Source organism: Cydia pomonella, chromosome 18 (assembly GCF_033807575.1).
Source record: "Cydia pomonella isolate Wapato2018A chromosome 18, ilCydPomo1, whole genome shotgun sequence".
NCBI classification, from domain to species: Eukaryota; Metazoa; Arthropoda; class Insecta; order Lepidoptera; family Tortricidae; genus Cydia; species Cydia pomonella.
The window spans coordinates 10,212,953-10,233,318 of NC_084720.1; the positions used below are offsets into that span (position 1 = coordinate 10,212,953).

At 37.0% G+C, this 20,366-nt stretch overlaps 2 protein-coding genes across 4 annotated transcripts in view; both read right to left on the bottom strand.

The window, feature by feature from the left end:
* Positions 1 to 20,366, bottom strand: part of LOC133527597 (G-protein coupled receptor dmsr-1-like) — a 95,069-nt gene that overhangs the window by 47,500 nt on the left and 27,203 nt on the right. The gene's annotated exons all lie outside the window — the stretch shown is intronic.
* Positions 288 to 911, bottom strand: LOC133527899 (uncharacterized). Its single transcript, XM_061865094.1, has one exon. The coding sequence runs from the start codon at positions 909 to 911 to the stop codon at positions 288 to 290; it is 624 nt and encodes a 207-aa protein (XP_061721078.1).

Here is a 20,366-nt window from a genome sequence, read left to right on the forward strand (position 1 = left end):
CGTCCACCAGTACACCCGTGTTTTAGTAGGGGGCCGTCCCGCCCTGCGCATGGCCGCGTCGCACACTGACGTGAGAGATGCACGGAAGAGCATTGCCCTCTCCTCTACGTCCTGGGCCCGATCCGGTGGGGGGCCGCCACACCTCCACCTTAGCTGCCTCATCAGCCATCTCCCGATCCAGGATGGCGAGTCTCCATCTGGGAAAACGTTGCCGACCTCTTGACCCCCCGTGGTCGGACGCCGTGGATGGAAGCAACTTGGTGATCCTCATCCGAATGTAGTTGTAGTCAGAGAGGGTCACCGTGTCCCCCAGGACTCGCCAATCCGTCGTTCGCGTCGCGGCGGTAGGGGTAGCTAACGTGATGTCCACTATGGACTCCCCCCCCCTGCTGACGCACACAAGTAAATTCGGTGCCTTGGTTCAAGACCTCGAGTCCAGTCTGCACTATCCACTTCCAGAGGGCTTCCCCCTTCGAGTTCGTTACAGGAGACGCCCACGCTCTGTATTTGGCGTTGAGGTCCCTTGGAACTATCACTGGCGACGGTGCCGCTCTCCCAACCACCCCCCCAAGCCTGACAAGATACTGGTCGAATTCGAACAGCGGACTGTTGGGGGAGAAGTACACAGCTACCAGTACTATGTCTCCCCATTCGGCCGCTGCGTACCCAGGGTCACTCTCAATTTTGGTGAGAGGAGGATGGTTGCCCAGCGGTGGAACAACCATCGCCACTAATCCATCCGTTGCCCCAACCCAGTTAGACTGCGGAGAAACAAAATATGGTTCTGCCACCGCCGCTACGCTAATGCCCCACTCCGCCACGTGGTGCATCAGAAGGTCCTGAGCTCTAGCATGGCGGTTAAGGTTACACTGCAACACTTCGTATGCTTGCTTTGTCGGTTGTGCTGGCATCAAAGTTCCATATTTTGTTCCTCGCCTTGGTTCTGTGGCTCATTCGCCATTGGGGCCTCCTGGCGGCTCTGGCTGCCGTAGTTATTGTTGCAGCCAACCTTCCTCTTGTGCGTGAGGGGGTGAACGACGGTCCCCCCGCTGGTAATTTGGCGTGGTGGCAAAGCGCGCACCACGGTTTGTCCGCCTCGCACTCCCTCGTTGTGTGGCCATTTTTACCACATCGGTAACACAGCCCACTTCTCTACTGGTCAGAGGAAGAGCGTTCGGGTATGCCCCTTTCCCATGCACCTATAGCACCTCATAGGTAGCGGGCTTAGAGCCTCCACTTTTGCCGATGTCCATCCAACCAATAGCCGGCCAGCAGCGATGACGGCATTAGCCGCCATTACTGGGCAGACTGCAATAACGGACCCTGTTTGGTTGGTTGCCATACGGATCCTGCCCATCCGAATCAGACCGGGTGGACATCCTCCCTTCTCCGCCACGGCCGCTTGGACGGCTTCCGACTCATCGAAGCCTCGAACTTGAATTTCGGCCGTCTTGAACGGCTTGTGGACCTCGGCCACTTCTCCGACAAGGCTCCGAAGCTTGTCAGCTAGGTTATCCGCCATGGGTCCACTGTCTGTTCCGGGGACTTCAATAAAGCGGGCGCCCGCCGCAGTGCTCCTCACTTTAACGGCTTCGAGGCCCAATTCCGCCAGCTTAATTGTCGTGGCCACCCTCATTACTGCCTTGTAGTCGGTTCGACCCCCGGTTTGAGGGTAACCACAACCGCCGCTGATTTCGGAGCGTTAAACTGCTTCAGTTTAGGAGGTGAGGCAGGAGACGTCTTCAGGGCAGTCTTCCCTTGGGTTGGAGTTGGAGCCTTTTTCTTAGCCTTCTTCTTTTTCACCACCTGCGTCCAGGCGGTTGGAGCAGGGGCAATGGCTATGTTGGAACAGTTAATTGTTTTAATGTTTATTGTTATTATAATCGTACAGTCAATCATCATAATACATATAATATTATTACCTATGGTCTGCGTGTTTTCAATATTGGATTCATATTAGATACCATCTCTTAATCACAGACTAGCTTTTAAATATGTATTATTTGATAATGCGTGTTTATTTTTTGGTTCATAATTTGAAATTAAATAGAATTTTGGAATATATTGCAAATAGAATTGTTTTCGAACACAAACTCATACAATAAAGCTCGTTATAAAGACAAAATTTCATTAAAACCAAAACTACAGTTGGAATATTACAATATCAAACTTTATTAATTCAACTTCATTTTATGTTGAAGGGTTATATTTACTATTGTAAATTAATGAGGACACATTTTAATAAGCAGTTTCCATGCCGACATTCGAAAAGTCTGCCATTAATAGGTACATTTGCAAAAAATCACAATAAAACAAATATTGGTTACACGAGTGTTACATACAGTTACGAATTTTCTTTAAACTTAAATGATATTTCTAATTCAGCATTATATATGTAAAGAAAATCGTTACTTACCTCTTTTCTTAGTATTAAACTTGTCTGGCCGCTTTAGGTATAGGTGTCATGATTGACGGTTATGACAATGACTTTCGTGCAATTCGTGTTTGTAAAAATATGAAAAGACGTTTATAAAATACTATAAAATATAATTTGTGTAAAAGACATAACGAAACCTAAAGTAAAGGCTTTAAATGTTGTTTCTTTCGTCTTTACAGGTAAGTAAATAGATTATTAACATGTTGGAGTAGGTTAGATGTTAGAAGTACGATTTATAAATAAAACTTTCGTCTTTACAGAGAAACGCAATTTTGCCTTTATTTAATTCACCATATTAGTGTGATATCATTATATATAACGTTTAGCGATGATAAGTATATTGCAAAATTAATCACAATAACTCTAATTTTGAGTGAAAATAGCGGGCGCCGGTTTTATGTTTTAATTTTTTCTGATTACGACAGGCAACGTGGCAATGATAGTGCCATTCAACCAAATAATTAAAAACGTTTTTAGCGAAATATTGTGTTTATATAACATTCATTTATATAATAACAAATAAATATTTACTTTCGTGTAATATTTTAAAATGTAATAAATGTCTAATGGCGAAATAAAAAATACATGCAGTTTTTGAACATTGAAACTATTTGGTGTGCACTAATATAATACTCACGTGTTAAAAATTTAAAAATATATTGGAAAATTAAAAAGCACTAGTTCGTAAAAACCAACTTTGCGAACGCTAAACAGCTACGTAAAGTAGCACTTTTTGAACAACTGTATTAAAAAAATACGTTATTGATTTCGCGCGTGGAGTTGACAAGCAAAACCTTTCTTTTCCATTGACGGTTGTTTGTTGTTATGCCTATTTTATGCGATTACCAACCCATAAAAATTTACTTGTGAGATTAGTTTCTTGGATATACAGACGAGTGGCACAATTTAGCATTTGGTATTATTGATTTCAAACATTCGTAATTTTCGAAATTATCTGATAATAGTACATTATGGTACAAGTGTGCTAAGTTGGTCATTACACACGAGGCGATATTGTGCATGCGAGCTGTAAGCGAGCGCGCAATAAGAAAGCCGATGTGGGTAATGAGTAACCAATGCACACACGTTTCATAAGACGTATTTCAACACACTTGCGAAGAAAACACGAAAATTAGTTTTTTTTTGTCAAAACAGTAAAAGTACTATTTTCAAAATGGTGGCTAAAAGTTTTAATTTAACATCGAATAATTGCACCAAAGCGTGCTGGGCTTGTAGGCACTTATTCGCCAGACCAACACGTTTTCCAAGAAAGACTGGGCGTTTTTGCTGATTTTCCATTGAATAAAAGTTTCATATGCCGCCAATTAATTTTCACCCGATTTTGATGGTAAAAGGCTATCGTTCTCTCGGCTCTTGCCTCTATTAGTAGGTATTATTGGCAGCATTAATTTTATGTATTCTTCATTTTCAATGCTTGAATATGACATTTTGGTCAATATATAAACTATGGAATTTAAACTAAAAACATGCAAAACTATTTCAATTATATGACAAATACGGAAAATGGCTGGCGCGTTTTTTTTTTACGCACGATTCCAATGCGCGCGCAAGGCAAAAGGCGCGAACGAAATCGACAAACACCAATTAAAAAATTAAAAAAATCTAATATTTTTGTATTTCTACGAGTATTCGACGGATGGAGATCAAATAGATAAAATGTTATGTTTATTAATTAATGGCATTAACGAGATAATTTAATTTATAAATTATGTTTGGTGTGATAAAACCTCTTTGATAACACTTAAAACCTAATAGTTGGTTTAAAAAAAATGTATTACTCGACCAAATTAAGAAGGCTCCGTTTCCATGCATATTATTGCTATCAGTTACCTTCTTAACTCAGTCGGATAATATAATGAAAAAGCACGAGTGTTATAATATACTAAAAAAGCACGCGTGTTTAATATCTAGGATTATGAGCCAAAAATCAGTGGAATAAAAACGTCGTTTTGAGCAAGTGTGTTGAAAAAGATATAAAATGAAGTGTGAATTTATATGCCTAGGTTTAAATATGTAGCCGTTTTGACATATCTATGACAAATAAAAGTTACTAAAATGATAGAGCTTATGAGGCATGTTTATAGGTAGTTTTGTTTTGAGAACAGTGTCTTACTTGCCAACCTTATGCACACTTTTGTGGTTTTTATATACTTTGGTACCTAAGTAATATTAAGAGGAATATGTCGAATTTGAGCTAACATGTAGACGCTAATCATCATCGCTAGTCATTTATTTTTAGTGAATATTTATGTTACTATACATATGCATAGGGTGACTGCTATAGTTATTGGCCCCTCCATGGTAATTAGCCACACACAAATCAGAAAGAAACAAGGCAATAGAAGGCTTATTTATCAATTGTGATTGGCTACTCTTAACATTAACAATAATGTTAAGAGTGGTCAATAACCATAGCCGTCACCCTACAAAGTTATGTTTATGTTATTACTTAGGTAAATAATTAGGTACCTAAGGTAAAGATTTCCACAAAGTATTTGGATACATGCTCGATAGATAAGACCTACCTACAAAATAAACCATCTCAATTGGTTAATTAAAGCCTTGTAGCCCTAAAAGTTAAGTAGCCCATAATTGTAAGATTTAATTTTATGTGGCTATTTAGGCTTGCATTATTTAAAGTGTTAGATTTTTAAGGGAATTGCAATATTACTGTTTTCCGTTAGAGTTACAAGACTATCAAACGTAATATCAGTACCCCTAGTGTAAATAAATTCGATTTCGAAACGTGACGTACGCGTTTGCGTTAAGTCTCATTTTGTATGGGTTTTTGAACAGCGCGCCAAGCGGGACGTTTTGGAAAGTCAAAAATCTCATACAAAATGACACTTAACGCAAACGCGTACGTCACGTTTCGCTGTCGAAAATATTTACACTAGGGGTACAGTTCACTTACCTACTCGTTAGAGTTTTCGTCCATTTTAGTATTTTTTTCACAGTACATTTAGTTTGTTTGAATTGACTGTTTTAGTTGAGTGCATCGAGTTTTATTGTTGGATGCAACACATTGTGAAATTGCACCTCTGCCATTGCGATAGCAGAAAAAAAATCGGTACTCGCGTCGTTGTTTATATGTTTAATTCGGGGAAAAAACATTGGTACCTACTATTTTCACTGTACATATTGACAAATGGAGATTAACGTTAAAGAAGACGTCTCTTAGACATGTACATAAGATTTTAAGAAATGTGCACGAATGCAAATAGTATTAAGTTAATAAAATCAAAACGAGGCGGAGCCTGGCCATATTCTATATAAAGCACTATTGCTTATTCTAAGCTTTGGCTACAACTTTATGCGACATGTTTTAGGTGGGCAACCTTTAAACTATTACCCACAGGACAGTTATACTTTTATAATTAAGTTACGATGTGGTTACGGCTATTTATTGAGATAATACGTGATTCATTTTCAGTATTAATATTCACTTATTTGTAAATGTTACATCAGGCAACGCTAGTTTTCTAGAGCATCGCAACTTTCGCCACTGCACTTGCACTTTGTTACGAGGGCTTCGAGCGAACACATATAAGCGCATTAAATAAATAAGCAATAAAATACCTACTTTATTTATAGAGGACTACTTGATAACATTTTCAATTTCATTCTCTTTTAAATATTATTAACGCAGAATATTTATGTTATTATACATATTTTAAAAAAAATTACATTTAATAATCGTGAATAAAAATCGAAGATACAATATTTCATACTAAATAAAAAATTGCATTTTTAAAAGCATGTATGGCCCCGGAGTTTCGTGTTCTTCTCTCACTCTCACTGAGCGTACATAAACATGAGCGAGATGGGTGTGCGTGCACGGCAGATGTCATGTTTATGAATTTTAAAAGTTGTTTTTAGGGTTCCGTAGCCAAATGGCAAAAAACGGAACCCTTATAGATTCGTCATGTCCGTCTGTCTGTCCGATTCTGTCACAGCCACTTTTTTCCGAAAAGTGGTAAAATGTTGAACAAGATCTAGTAAGAAGATTTTTTTTAATACGTCTTAAATTGTACGGAACCCTTCATGCGCGAGTCCGACTCGCACTTGGCCGCTTTTTTTCTAAACTGAATAGTTTGCGCGAGAGACACTTCCAAAGTAAAAAAATGTGTGTCCCCCCCCCTGTAACTTCTAAAATAACAGAATGAAAAATCTAAAAAAAATATATGATATACATTACTATGCAAACTTCCACCGAAAATTGGTTTGAACCAGATCTAGTAAGTAGTTTTTTTTAATACGTCATAAATGGTACGGAACCCTTCATGGGCGAGTCCGACTCGCACTTGGCCGCTTTTTTTTGTAAGGTTAAAAAAAAAGTAATTGCTGAGTTCCCTTATAAATAAAATTGCGCATTTTATATACTTAACTTTTGTGTTTAGTAAAGCAAATAAATATATATTATATCTCAAAGACCGTCCCTCATGATCAGGTCATCTAAAAAGCAAAACGCTTAAGTAGCAAAATGCCTGAAACGGATGTCTAAGAAGCTTTATACCTAAGAAGTAAAATACATTACAATCATAATGCCTAAGACTTAAATCATCCAAAACGTCAAATGTCTGAGTAGCAGAGTTACAAAATATGCTGTTGCCTAATTTATGTAATGTCTAAAACGCAAAACAGCTGAATGGCAATATACTTTAAATTAGATTTACCTAAATTGTAGTATATCTGATAAGCAATTGTCCTGTATACACCAATAAGTAAATTATCTTGACGTGTATTTTACAAAATAGGGATCTATAATACGAAAATTTTGTTGCTGTGGCATCATTATAGTAGATTTTTTAGTCTTGAATTAAAAATTGGAGTATAGAGCCACCCGGCACCCGCTACAATTGTAGTGTTATTGTGACAATTTGACAAGCTCTTCGCGAAAGTAATATCTGTTTATTGGCGAAATTATTAAGTTTTTTTAGCACACATCCCGCCCGAAGGTAAGTGGTAATTGTGGCCTATGGACGCCTGCAAAGCCAGTAATGGACACTTTCACATTTGTCGCACCTGTCACCGTGGTGAAATAGGCCCTTGGAGGGCTTAAATCCTTAAAAGTTAGCTTGTTTTAATTAAAGGAAACATTCCCTTATTTAAATTAAAAGCGGCCAAGTGCGAGTCGGACTCGCCCATGAAGGGTTCCGTAGCAGCAAGTAACATATAACATAAAAGTTATTTATGACGAATTAAAAAAAAACTACTTACTAGATTTCGTTCAATCCAAATTTGGGTGGTAGTTTTGATGGTAATGTACATCATATATTTTTTTAAATTTTATCGTCCGCTTATTTTAGTAGTTCCAGGGGGGGCACACAGGCGAAAAATCAATAAAAGTCGGACAAAACCTAAACATTCAGGATTATTATAGAAATCGTATTAATGCAGGTTTGCCAACTAATAAAAACAAAATTACAATTATATTATGACATTTTATTAAATTTTGATCATAATATCTTCTTCTAAAAGCGAAGCTTCTTGGGAAGCGACTTTTTACCACCCAAGTTTCTTAGTCCTGTTATATAAGGATCGGAAGACACTAAAAGTCTCTTGAAAGTGTCTTCCATAGCCATTTGCCTAAAAAAAATGTCGCTTAGTCACATTTTTGATTAAACTAGTCATCGATTAAAATGAAAATTTTGTTAAAATGTCGCGTAAGGTCGCATAAAATAATGGTTGTATGTTAAAACCCAAGTTCTGTAGTTTCTAAAATTGATAATATCAAAACCGGATCTATCAGGAAGTTGTACTTTTCTCCTTGGTGAAGTTGAACAATGTGCAAAAAATACAAGACATTACACTTATTTTTTTTTTATAATAAACAAGCAAGCATAGCTATCAAAAGTAACTATTAGTAATTAGGTTATTACCTCCTGGAAGGGTATCCATCATTAAATCACAACTTTCTGAAAGCAAACGATAAATAAGTAAGCACATAAGTAACACTTCGCAGAGCACTAAAATATTCGCCTTTGAACAAGTCGAACTTTGGAATGAGAACGTGTCGCGTAGATGACTCTAACATGAAAATGATTATGCGAGTAGCGTGCACTGTTTATTGGACTACCCACTAAGATTGGTTTTTGCCTGTTGGGGCTACTTAGAAGTTTTTTGGTTTTGTCCGACTTTTATTGATTTTTCGCCTGTGTGGGGGGGGACACACATTTTACCACTTTGGAAGCGTCTCTCGCGCAAACTATTCAGTTTAGAAAAAAATGATATAAGAAACCTTAATATCATTTTTGAAGACCTATCCATAGATACCCCACACGTATGGGTTTAATGAAAAAAATTTTTTTGAGTTTTAGTTTGAAGTATGGGGACCCCCAATTTTTTTCATTTTTTCATTTTTGTGTGAAAATCTTAATGCGGTTCACGAAGTACATCTAATTACCAAGTTTCATTGGTATAGGTCTTATAGCTTCGGAAATAAGTGGCTGTGACATACGGACAGACAGACAGACGGACAGACAGACAGACAGACATGACGAATCTATAAGGGTTCCTTGCCATTTTGGCTACGGAACCCTAAAAAGAAATAAAACTGCATTCAAAAATGTTTAAAAAGTCATTTGTATCACCCGGGAATTAAAGCAGGTAAAAAATAAGAAAAATTACACTTGCTTCTTAATTCCATTAATCGGCCCATTAAGTTTCCACGCTATATCGTGCTACAAAAGTATGATAAGAACAAATCGGACAAAGTCAAGGGTTAGTACTAGTCAGTTAGTATTAATACTCTTATTGAATACAATCTCACTTCTTTATCTAAAAGCACTGGCTGTTGAATGTCAAGTGTCATCAATCATATTCAGAATGTAACATTATTGTCATTGTACTTTCAGAGTTTCAGTCAATTTATACGTTTGGACCGAATGTCTAATATGAGTAAAGAACGAAAGAATAACGTGATTTCTTTTATTATCAGCCAAAAAGGTAAAGAAGTGTTATTATGGAACGGTTACAGGCACAACTTAAATGTGACGAATAAAGATGGAACGACTCGCTGGCGTTGTCCTCGCAGAGAATGTAACGCATCAGTTAAACTTGATGGCGAAAGAAATAAAGTAATGGACCACAGCAAACACTCATGTATGAGAAGTGAAGCTCAAAATGAAATTGACATTTTAGTAGACAAATGCAAAAGAGATGTTTGCACTAGCGGTTCATCAGTACAGCAAATATTTGAATCCAACTTTGAACATCTCGACCCTTTGTCGGAAACAGTGGAAAAAATGCCTCTGTTTATATCCAAAAAAGACACACTTTATAGAGCGAGGCGTAAGCATTTAAATGTGAAATACACTGAAACAAGAAATTTGTGTGATGTTCAAATACCTGAAATCATAGCCGAAAACTTTCTGGTGGCTAACAATGGGAGTGAAGATAAGATACTTATATTTTCTACAAAATTGACCAGAAACACACTGAAGCATATATCAAACAAATCTCCTAAGTTTTACGGCGACGGCACGTTTAAAAGGACACCTGTGCCATTTTATCAACTATTTACACTACACATTGATTTGAATACTGGCGACGATGGCACCTCACTTCGTGTATTACCAGTGATATATGCTCTTCTTCCCAATAAAACCCAAGAGACATACGTACGACTATTTCAGTTAATCAAAGATGAATTTGACTTGGAAATTAATCATTACATGTGTGATTTTGAAATCGCACAAATTAATGGCATGAAAACCGTTTTTCCGGACTGTAAAGTTACGGGGTGTTACTATCACTATAGTAAGGCGGTGTGGAAGAAAGCCAGAAAAATAAAACTTACGGAGACCTATGAAGGATGCCATATAACAAGATTGGTGGCTAGTTTACCGTTGCTGCCGCCGGAACATATTGAAGATGGTTGGTTTGATATTAAACAGGAATGCAACAGTTCGGACGAAGAGACAGATTTCATAGAGTATTTCGAATCTCAATGGGTGAAACTTTTACCACAAATAGTTAGTTGTGCTGGTGAGAAACAGAGAACGAATAATAGTATTGAAGGATGGCATCGTAGAATAAACGCACGCATTTCGACTAAACCAACACTGATATTATTTTTCACGAAATTAAAAAAAGAAGCCCTCTGGCAACATTGCAAAATAAGACAAATATTATTTGAGATTAAACGCGATCAGAAGGACATTAAGTTTGATAAGATATATAGAAACGAGCTGATGTCACTAAATGAGGGAAAAATCTCTGTGCTGGCGTTTCTCAAGAAAATATGTCAATGTAAAAGGCTTTTAGGTTGGAGCAAATGACTTAATGGAGCAAGTGTTTAGTTATTATGCAAGAAAGTTTAATTTCCTTTAGTTTTATTTGTTTTCTTATTATTTTCGTCGAGAACATATTTTTTGGTTACCTAGCTAAGAATAATATTATATTATTTAAAATAAATGTTTACGCACAGATTATTATTAAACGGCTTTGTTGTTCTTATTTCTTCCTTGGAAAAATTGCAGACTCCTAACGAAATTCGTTGTTTTCATCCATTGCTTAACGCATTCACTGCCAGGGGGCGTGGCCTAGGAACAAACTTGTATGACGGTGAACGCACATGTGCGTCAGTGGCAGTGAATGTGTTAATGAATAATAAAATATTGATATCGCATTGACTGCCAACAACGGATGTACGCGTTTTAGTTACTTTCTCCCGGTGCCTTCAACGCACAGACGCGTCTGTAGTAAATAGTAACATCCGCCCTGTGCCTTCCGGGGAACAGGTGACGTAGGGTGAGTTGCACCACGCATAATTAACCGATCGGTTAAATAGCAGCTGCTGTCAACCCATGGAGAACTGTCAAACATTTCATACAAAAAAATATTTAACTTTAACAAGACTTTAACCGACGGTTTGGTGCAACCGACCCTTAGTCTGTTTAGTTCTGCTGCTGAGTCCTACTCAATAGGACTACACGGACAAAAAATGCGTTTAGTTCTACTGTTAGTTGATAGGACTAAACGGACTACATGTAAATAACAATTTATTATAGACTCATATGAGCGTCGGCGGCACTGAGTAATAGGTTGGTTGACTCATATGTACGTTCGAGGCACACAACAAAGTGTGGCACCAGGCGAATGTCCATGACACATTGACTCCATAGACATTTTTTGACCCTTGGACATATTGTCTCCATGGACATTATGACACTTGGACAGTGCCCTTGAAGAATTTTATGCTGTTTAAAACCTTCTTACAAGCGAGTCATTCTGTCAACATTCAGTGCCGAAAGACATAGATTTGTCAGTAGATTTATCTTATCAAATTGTATTACTACGCTACGAACTAAATTTGTAATAAAATTAAGGCAACGATGTCCGGTTACTTCGAATTCAACGACGGAATGGAAGGTGCAAGTGTTCGGCCGATGAAAAGAGCAATATGCGATTGCAATAAATGTATTTTCAACATGTGCTCCTCGACGAATCTTTGCCCAGTTCCGTACCTGCAGAAGGCAATGGTTTTATCGCGGTATAATTTTTACATGCCACCTCAGACACGTGTGTGCATTGACCATATAGATGCCGAAAATTGGATGGATGTAATTAATTCCAGCACATCGGTTTCGGACTTTTCTGCAGAGCATGTAGCTGATATTGTGCAGATTTATAAAAGTGTTTTACTGTTGGTGCAGTTAACTACAGCATCTGCATTAGAATAATTTTTTGAAAATAAAAATTGCAAAAATAACCATTTATTTACTCGTATTATTTATTGTTTACATATACGCAGTTAATCCCATGATAATTATCTCATCATCATCACATAGCGTGATGTGCGTCGCAAAATGTGCAGGCTACGCAGGATTCATGTTCTATTAAAACTTTGTTGTACAGTTGCAATCAGACATATCGAAGTGGCCAAGGTCTTCACAAATATCTTAACAAAGCCTTTATTTGGTTATAAAAATCATGGTCTGATATTTTTGAGTACACTGACCGCTTCGATATATTTGATGGCGACCGTACCACGCGTTTGGCAGGTAGTGAAATTGTAAATGGTAGTAAAATGTAATTTAAAGTCAATAAAATAGGCTTATCACAATTAATATCTTATAAATTACTTTTATTAATTTGCATATTGCTGCTGCTGGTATGTACATTTTTGCTGATTGTACAACACTGACCGCTCCGATACATTTGATGGCGACTGTACAGTCAGCGTCATATAGTTCGTAGCAGTCAAAGTGTCAAAATAGTCACACCATACAAGTTGTAGGGATGAACTATATCGCTGACTAAAAGGTAGGTAGGTTACCTGTTAGACGACATGGTGCGTTTCTGGCATTTTGCTACTAGGTCCTAATGCGATTTAGGTAATCAAAAAAGCAGACATGGTGCGTTTCAGGCATTTTGCTACTAGGTCCTAATGCGATTTAGGTAATCAAAAAAGCAAACATGGTGCGTTTCAGGTATTTTGCTATTAGGTCCTAATGCGATTTAGGTAATAAAAAAAGCAGGCATGGTGCGTTTCAGGCATTTTGCTAGCTAGCTGTTGTGCGTTCTAGGAATTTTACTACTTAGGCTTTTGCCTTTTTAGATGACCTGATCATGAGGGGCCGCTAACGAGTAATATTACACAAATAATCTACATTTTTATTTCAATAGTTTTCTTATTATTCCCTTGCCCAGTAACAGTGACAGTGCTATCTCGTTTACTCCGATACAAATAGACAGTGTATGCGCTTTAACACAGACAGCCTCATAATGTTTCCTTAGAGGTCATTTGTTCTAACGTTGTCGACATTTTACTTTCTCTTGATTTTGCCCTAGATGAATATTTTTTATACGAGTTCAATATTACCAGTTACTGTGTCTGTATGTTTTGTATTTTTTGATATTATTGTTTTTATAAGAAGTAGGTTACTTTTTAAAAACGGCCAAATAAATTAGAATTAAAAAGTTTTGGAGGAGGAAAATGTCTAGAATGAAACCTCAATTTCTGAGATTTTTATGTAGTATTCACCTAAGCTGCAGTTGTCCTTATCGCAAACATTTTAGGAACCGCCCGCGTCAGCGCGACGGAGATATTTACCTTAAATTCTCAAATCTGAGAAGGGGCTCTGCTGGTCTTTCCTCTCAACGCATTCACTAAATGATCACAAATGCTAGCTAAATTGTGCTCATGCTGCGTTCAAGCACAATTACGCCGTAAATTCGGGATGTATGTCGAGCCCTCTTAGGGCATTTAGTTAATCCAATATTGTTGACGGAGGCTATACATTAATTAGTGATCGAGACTAAAGCAGGACACTGATAGGCATTACAGTCAGCGAAACTATTAGCTTAGTAGTAGCACATAATAGCATACAAACTTCTGGGCAGGGGTAGGTAGGGGATACCTTTTCTCTACAGCTGACTGTAGGTAGTAGTAAATATATGTACGGTATGTCTCCTACCATGAGGCTTTATGCAGGGCTTGATTTTACTCGCTAAATCGAGCTACTTTTATTACAGAACCAACCCCAAAATCGTGAATTTATTTTTGGCTTTTCCATAGAAAACATCAGCATCTGGCCGCGTAGCCAACGTTACAATCGTTAACGCTCCGTAGCGTAGCGTAGTCATCTCTCTCTACCACTCTTCCAAATTAGTGCGACTGTGACAGTTGCGTTTCGTTTGCCACGGAGCGTGAACGATAGGGATCTTGTCTACGCACGCTGATCAGCCAAAATGTATGAAACTTTTTTCGCGATTTCTGGGTTGGTCCCTTACTAAAAGTCAATAAGAGAAAAGGAGGTGGATGAGGGAGGAGTAATGTAGGTAGCGAGTAAAGTCGAGCCCTGGATTCAAAGCCCCATGATGAGAGACAGCCTGTAAATATATCAAGTCTCATTACAAAGGAAACCTTTTTAGAGCAAAAACTAAACAACCGGCTTTCCAAGCCTTCTTGAGCTTACTGTAGCGCTTAGTCAATTTGTGTAAGGATGTTCAATATTTATTATTTTTGTTTTTTGAGCAATGTTTTTTGAAAACTAAACCAAAATTTTATGAATTTAAAACAAAGACAACAAAAGAAGTATACACGGTAAAAAAGTAAAAGTATGTAGATCTTGACACTCGTCAACTGAGATTAGACTCATTAGGAGTATAGTTCTCTGAAACATTTTAGACGGCGAGCGACGGCACAATACGTGCGTTTTCGTAAGTGACGTGGGTTGTTCGACTTTATGAACCCAGCTTTATGCTGATAACTACGGTTATTATGGGGCCCTTGTTTACATACACACCCTGTCTGCCAACCTGCCTTAAATAAGCAATGGTTTATTACTTAGAGCTTCCTTAAGAGAAAATACCAAAGAACTTTAGGCAAATATCTCCGTCGCGCTGACGGGTGCAGCTCCTAAAATTAGTGCGATAAGGACAACTGCAGCTGAGGCGAATAATTCTACGTAAAAATCGCAGAAATCGAGGTTTTGTTCGCGACATTTACCTCCTTCAAAACTTAACCAATCGTCACGAAATTTTGGGAACGGAATGAGTCTGACTGTTTTGATTTTGGTGTTGATCGTTGCCGATTTTGTATGCAATGCGTCTGTTTCCAGCGCATTTATTGGGACGTTTTTAACACTTTTTAAAGTTTGTTTGTATGTCCAAACCATTTGTATGGAATAATTACCGATAATTTTTCCTCAAGAAGTCAAATCTTTGTGTCCTTTAAAACTTTTTATGAAGATAAATGACGCCAGCGACTGCATGATTTCAACTAATGAGATTCCACTTATAAAACGATTATGCTTACGCGACGCTTGGTGCCTGGAACTCTACGCGTCTTGTTTTCGTAACGTTTTTACGATACGCTTACCCGACGCTAACGCTTACGCTCCGTCTGCTGCAGGCCTAAGTCTCCGCGAGTGATCGGCCTGTCGTTTTATGAGCGACTACCCGCCAGCCTCAGAAACGAAACCTTGCGTGACAAGTTTGCACACGAACTGAAATAACTTTTAGTAACCATGTCGCTTATTTAGTTAAAGAATGTAGCAAACAATGTAAACAAAAATAATTCATTTCAATTATTATAGTTATATTTTGTTTTTATACCCATTTTATTATTGTAATATTGAATTTCATAGGAATTTACATTGTATTCTATCAATATTTTTAGCTATTAAGATCATTGAAGTTAAATATTTTTGATTTTATCTGATCAAGTTTTTTATAATTTGATAAGTTTATTCGTAGATATTTTGATTTTTTTACACGGACTACACCATACAAAACAAAGTCACCCGCCGCGTCTATCTATTTGTATGTACCTGTTTGTTTGCGATAAACTCAAAAATTACTGAACAGGTTTTCACGCGGTTTTCACTTATTAATAGAGTGATATATTTTGTTAAGGTTCTATCCGTGCAATGCCGGGACGGGTAGCTAGTTTATACAATACCTAGCTACGTTTAGGTTTGCGCTAGCTATCTTTACATTGACATCTCTTTTTTGTGTGTGACAATGGTTATTTTTCATTTTTGTTTTAATTTTAAGTTGACGATCTTTTAGTGAAAGTAAGTAAATATTCATTATTGCACCAATAATTATACATTTTACATACATGTAAAACTACAAATAAATTTTAAAGAAAAAAAGAAATGAAAGTATTTAGTTTCATCATTTTGTCTTTTCTTCTAAGTAGTAGTAAAATAAATAAATCTAATTTATTATCGTTTCGGCCAACACTGATTATACTCTCATGTGCTAGTTAATGCCGACTATAGGTCTGGTTTTTATTGTAGATAAAATGGTTGTCTAGTAGCGATCGCTCTTTAGCGATAAGACCGCCTGCTGTCACCTCTGTATTCATGTATCATATCATCATATAATTTATTCATTGTGAAGTCATGTACATTTCAATTAAGATGTTATATATACGAACAAAGTCAGACCATGACACCCCGTAGGGGCATACAATATTACTTAAAGCTAATTACAGTACCTACATAATTAACTAACAAAATAATTACAAGAATGATAAACTTATTGCATTATGTATGTCTCTTTGTAAATTGTGCAATGAAGTGGATTTGTGTTGGGTTGTATTGTAATCCGCTTTCAGAAAGTATGTTTAAAGGGAAAGGTTGATCAATACTTAAGAAATCAAAATAATTTACTTCTCCAGAAGATTCCACTGTCCAAATCTAGTGAGTCCATGAGACGTCATCTCGTGTTCGCCCGGTAATTCCTCCAGGGAATAAATACTTAACTTTCGTGTTATCAGACGGGTAACGAGGGGAATGGTCACGAAAGTAATTTCGGGGACATAACAAAAATAGTTCAGGTATTCACACGAATTAAACTGTATATATACCAGCGTAAGAAATTCATTTTCAGGTTGTTTTTTCCTTAACATGGATATTGTAGTTCGGTCACACACAGCTTTAGGTTATTTGTCTTTTTTGTGCCCGCAAGTTAAGTACAGGCAATATTACCAGCGGGCGAAATTGATCCTTTCGGACATTCTCAGCTCCGTTCGGCAGCAATTATTAGGGTTGACACAACTTGACGTCCCTTTGCGTGTACGACCACAGATAAAGATAATGAATCGAATTTTGACAACCCTACATAAGAAAAGGACAGCATGATTCGTCCATGAACCGCTGTAAGTTTTTTTTCTGTACGGTAGTACTATTACTTATTCTCTGTGGAATTACATAGATGGTGACAACCAGTGTTCAAATATATCGGAACACATCCTTATTTCTATGGTTATACAAAAAATACAAATATAAATACAAAATTCTTTATTTTTGTAATTTACACGGTAAATATAAGCTAAGGGATGGAGCATCCCTGTAAGCAAAAATAGAGCTTGTATCGGGAGCCTCCGCTCTTCCTTAGGTAACATGAGGTAAGTATAAAGCTATATAATTCTAGTTATAAATAGTATTAACATAATATAAGTCTACATTTAACATTTCCTAGATATGAATTAGATCTGAGTACATAAAGTCCCTTACAAATAAAGATGATAATCAAAGATACAAAATGAAAATCTTAAAATCTACTTACAAAAATCTTAACCTAAATTAAAAACTAACAAACATAAAAACTATTACCGAAATTCGCCCTGCGTCCCTCCAGATGCAAAGGAGCCCAACACGCTCGCCGCGTTGCCACGTTGAACCGGGATGGACAACCTTTGCATAAAGAACGACCCGGATTAGATTAATACAAACAATAAAGCTTACATAGGTAATGAAGGCGTGTTTCGATATATTTGGACACTTTGGTCGTCACTATCTAGTTTATGCTGACTGTATGTACATTGGTGAAACTAATGCCAAGAGTTTGATATAACAACGGGACTGTTTTTATGCAATAACTATGTCACAACAATTAATGCTCTTGTATCTACGAGTATAATATTCAGGAACAAAAAGGACAAAACATTGTTATGTGAATGTAGGACCCAACTAGTCAATGGTGTTCAAAATTATAGATTGGAGACCAAGCTCAAAGCCGGAATGAAATACTTACCATTGGGGAAGGTTAGGTTCGGAATAGGAAGGTTGAGGTAGTCATCGGGTCATTGGCATTTATGTATAAAGTAAATCTCACCGATAAAATGAGAGACAGTCGGGATAAGGCCCTTCATATGGGCAACTGCGCCTCCGTTATATACCTACAAATCAAATGTTAAAGACCCTTTCGTCTTGAAGATTATCGGTTAACCTTATACTCGTATTTATAATTTGATCCAGTTAAAGCAGGTGTCTACGTAATTTTAGGTTCACTTTTGGACGGTATTTTCTAGGGTTTTATTATTGAATACTAAGCTAATTTGGGAAACCCAAGTACAAATGTAGTGAAGCGTCGCCGTCGCTAGAACTTGATTCCCATCTGCTTGCCTAATTTTTAATTACGAGTAAACATCTCATAGCTACTAGATGTCTTAAAATCAGCTCAAATTACTCCGGCTTGCCGAATAATTTACATAGGTATCTTAAAATAACACCATTTATACGTTATTTGATAAAACCCTCATTATTATTCTACTTTGTAATGGTAAATATCTAACAAACAATCTCCGACGCGGGAGATTAACGTAAAATTTCACATAACCTAATAACGCCTACGTCCGTCCCCATTTTAGAGCAGCCATTTGTTGATAATGTCAGAAATATTCTGTATCTATAAAATATACAATGTATATATTACATTATATTTTCTATATAATATATACACCGTGCTTTTTATTTCCGTTAATTTCAAGGGTGCATTCCTGAACTTTTCCAAAGACACTGATATTCTAATTAACTCCATTTCGGAGATAATCAATGATTTATTTTATCTTTTAAGGCCCTTACGAGCGTATACACTTGCCTTAGGGCCTGTTTACATATTGATTAGTGTTTAGTACGAGTGTATACATTTGCAACGTAAGTACTATTTCAGTCAATAAAATTTATGTTCGAAATAACATTGATATGTCACCGTTTTCAATTGTTTGGTTAAATTAAATGTAATGCCCGTGTTACAACAACGCTTTAAGCAACATTTCATTACTTCTTATAAAAAAATATATTTTTTTAAATTAAGTAACTGTGCCATTTAGTTTCCATATATGTACATACTTATCCATACCCCGGAGTTAATAGAATTCAATAAAAACACGGTGTTTAACAGCAAATCGAATTTACTTATCAACTTACTCATAAGTCGATAACTAAATACACCGATCATCATCAAATAGAGGATTTAATACAATAAAAACAGACATAACTTGGGAAACTCCACTATGACGCCGCCATTGCAGCGATGCTCATCTGTCAGTCCTTGCCGCCCTATAGTGATGTGACCTTATCCAATACCGATTTTATGGCTGCACTCGCGAAAGCCTCATCATCGGTTATCACTCGTAACACTCTATTTAAACATCGACACGACTTCTACAACATAACTATAAATATTAGTTACTTTCACTTATAACTAAGGGTGTGAGTATTTGAAAGAACCTGTTTTGAAATACGTAACATAAAAGCCTCGTTGAGGCTCGAGGGTGGTGAGTGAATAAAAAAATGAATCAAACGTATCCGAATCCTTGCAGCATATTACGATATTATATGATTGAATTAGATTTATGAGTACTTAACCTCATGTGTGCCGCGATTATTTTTAACAAATAGTTTCCTTGTACGCGGATCCGCTAGGTGAATAAATTCGTCTCGATAACGAAAGCGGCTCCTTAAACTAGTGCGATAAGGACAATGCTAGGTTAGGCAAAAAATCCTGCGTAAAAATCTCATAAAACGATGTTACGTACTCGACTGTTTCTTCCTCCAAAACTTACGAAATGTAACGAAATTTTGAGATGTAAATATTAATAATATTATCTGTATTGGACTGTTTTGCTTTTTTGACTAATTGATGTCAGTTTTGAATACCATGCTTCTCATTACGGCATAGTAAATTAGGGCGTTTTTACGAAAATTGTAAATGCACTAGCGCCTTTAGAAACAAAAATATGCAAAAAAAGCAAAAGAGTCCAACACAGATATTAATAATAATAATCTGTGTTGAAAAAAAAATAGTTCTAGTTTCAAAAATCACGGAGGAAACAGTCGAGTACGTTTGTATGGAGAAACGACTACTCCTGTTGCCTGTGAAGAAACTCTAGCTAGCGAATTTATCTGCCTAACAGTTCTCTGCAGAGCAGCATTTTACGATTTGTAATAGTTCTGATACTGTTGTGATACCTTGAAATAACTCACTCCAATAATAGCGAGCGAGATTTGCAGTATATTTTACACGCACCCCAAGTTTTTAACCGACTTCAAGATTTCAAGAGGAGGAGGTTATCAATTCGGTTGTATGTTTTTTTATAGATTCAATTACAAGTCGTGCGCTATTAGGAATATAAGTAGGTAGGTATATAGAGTTCATCATCTCA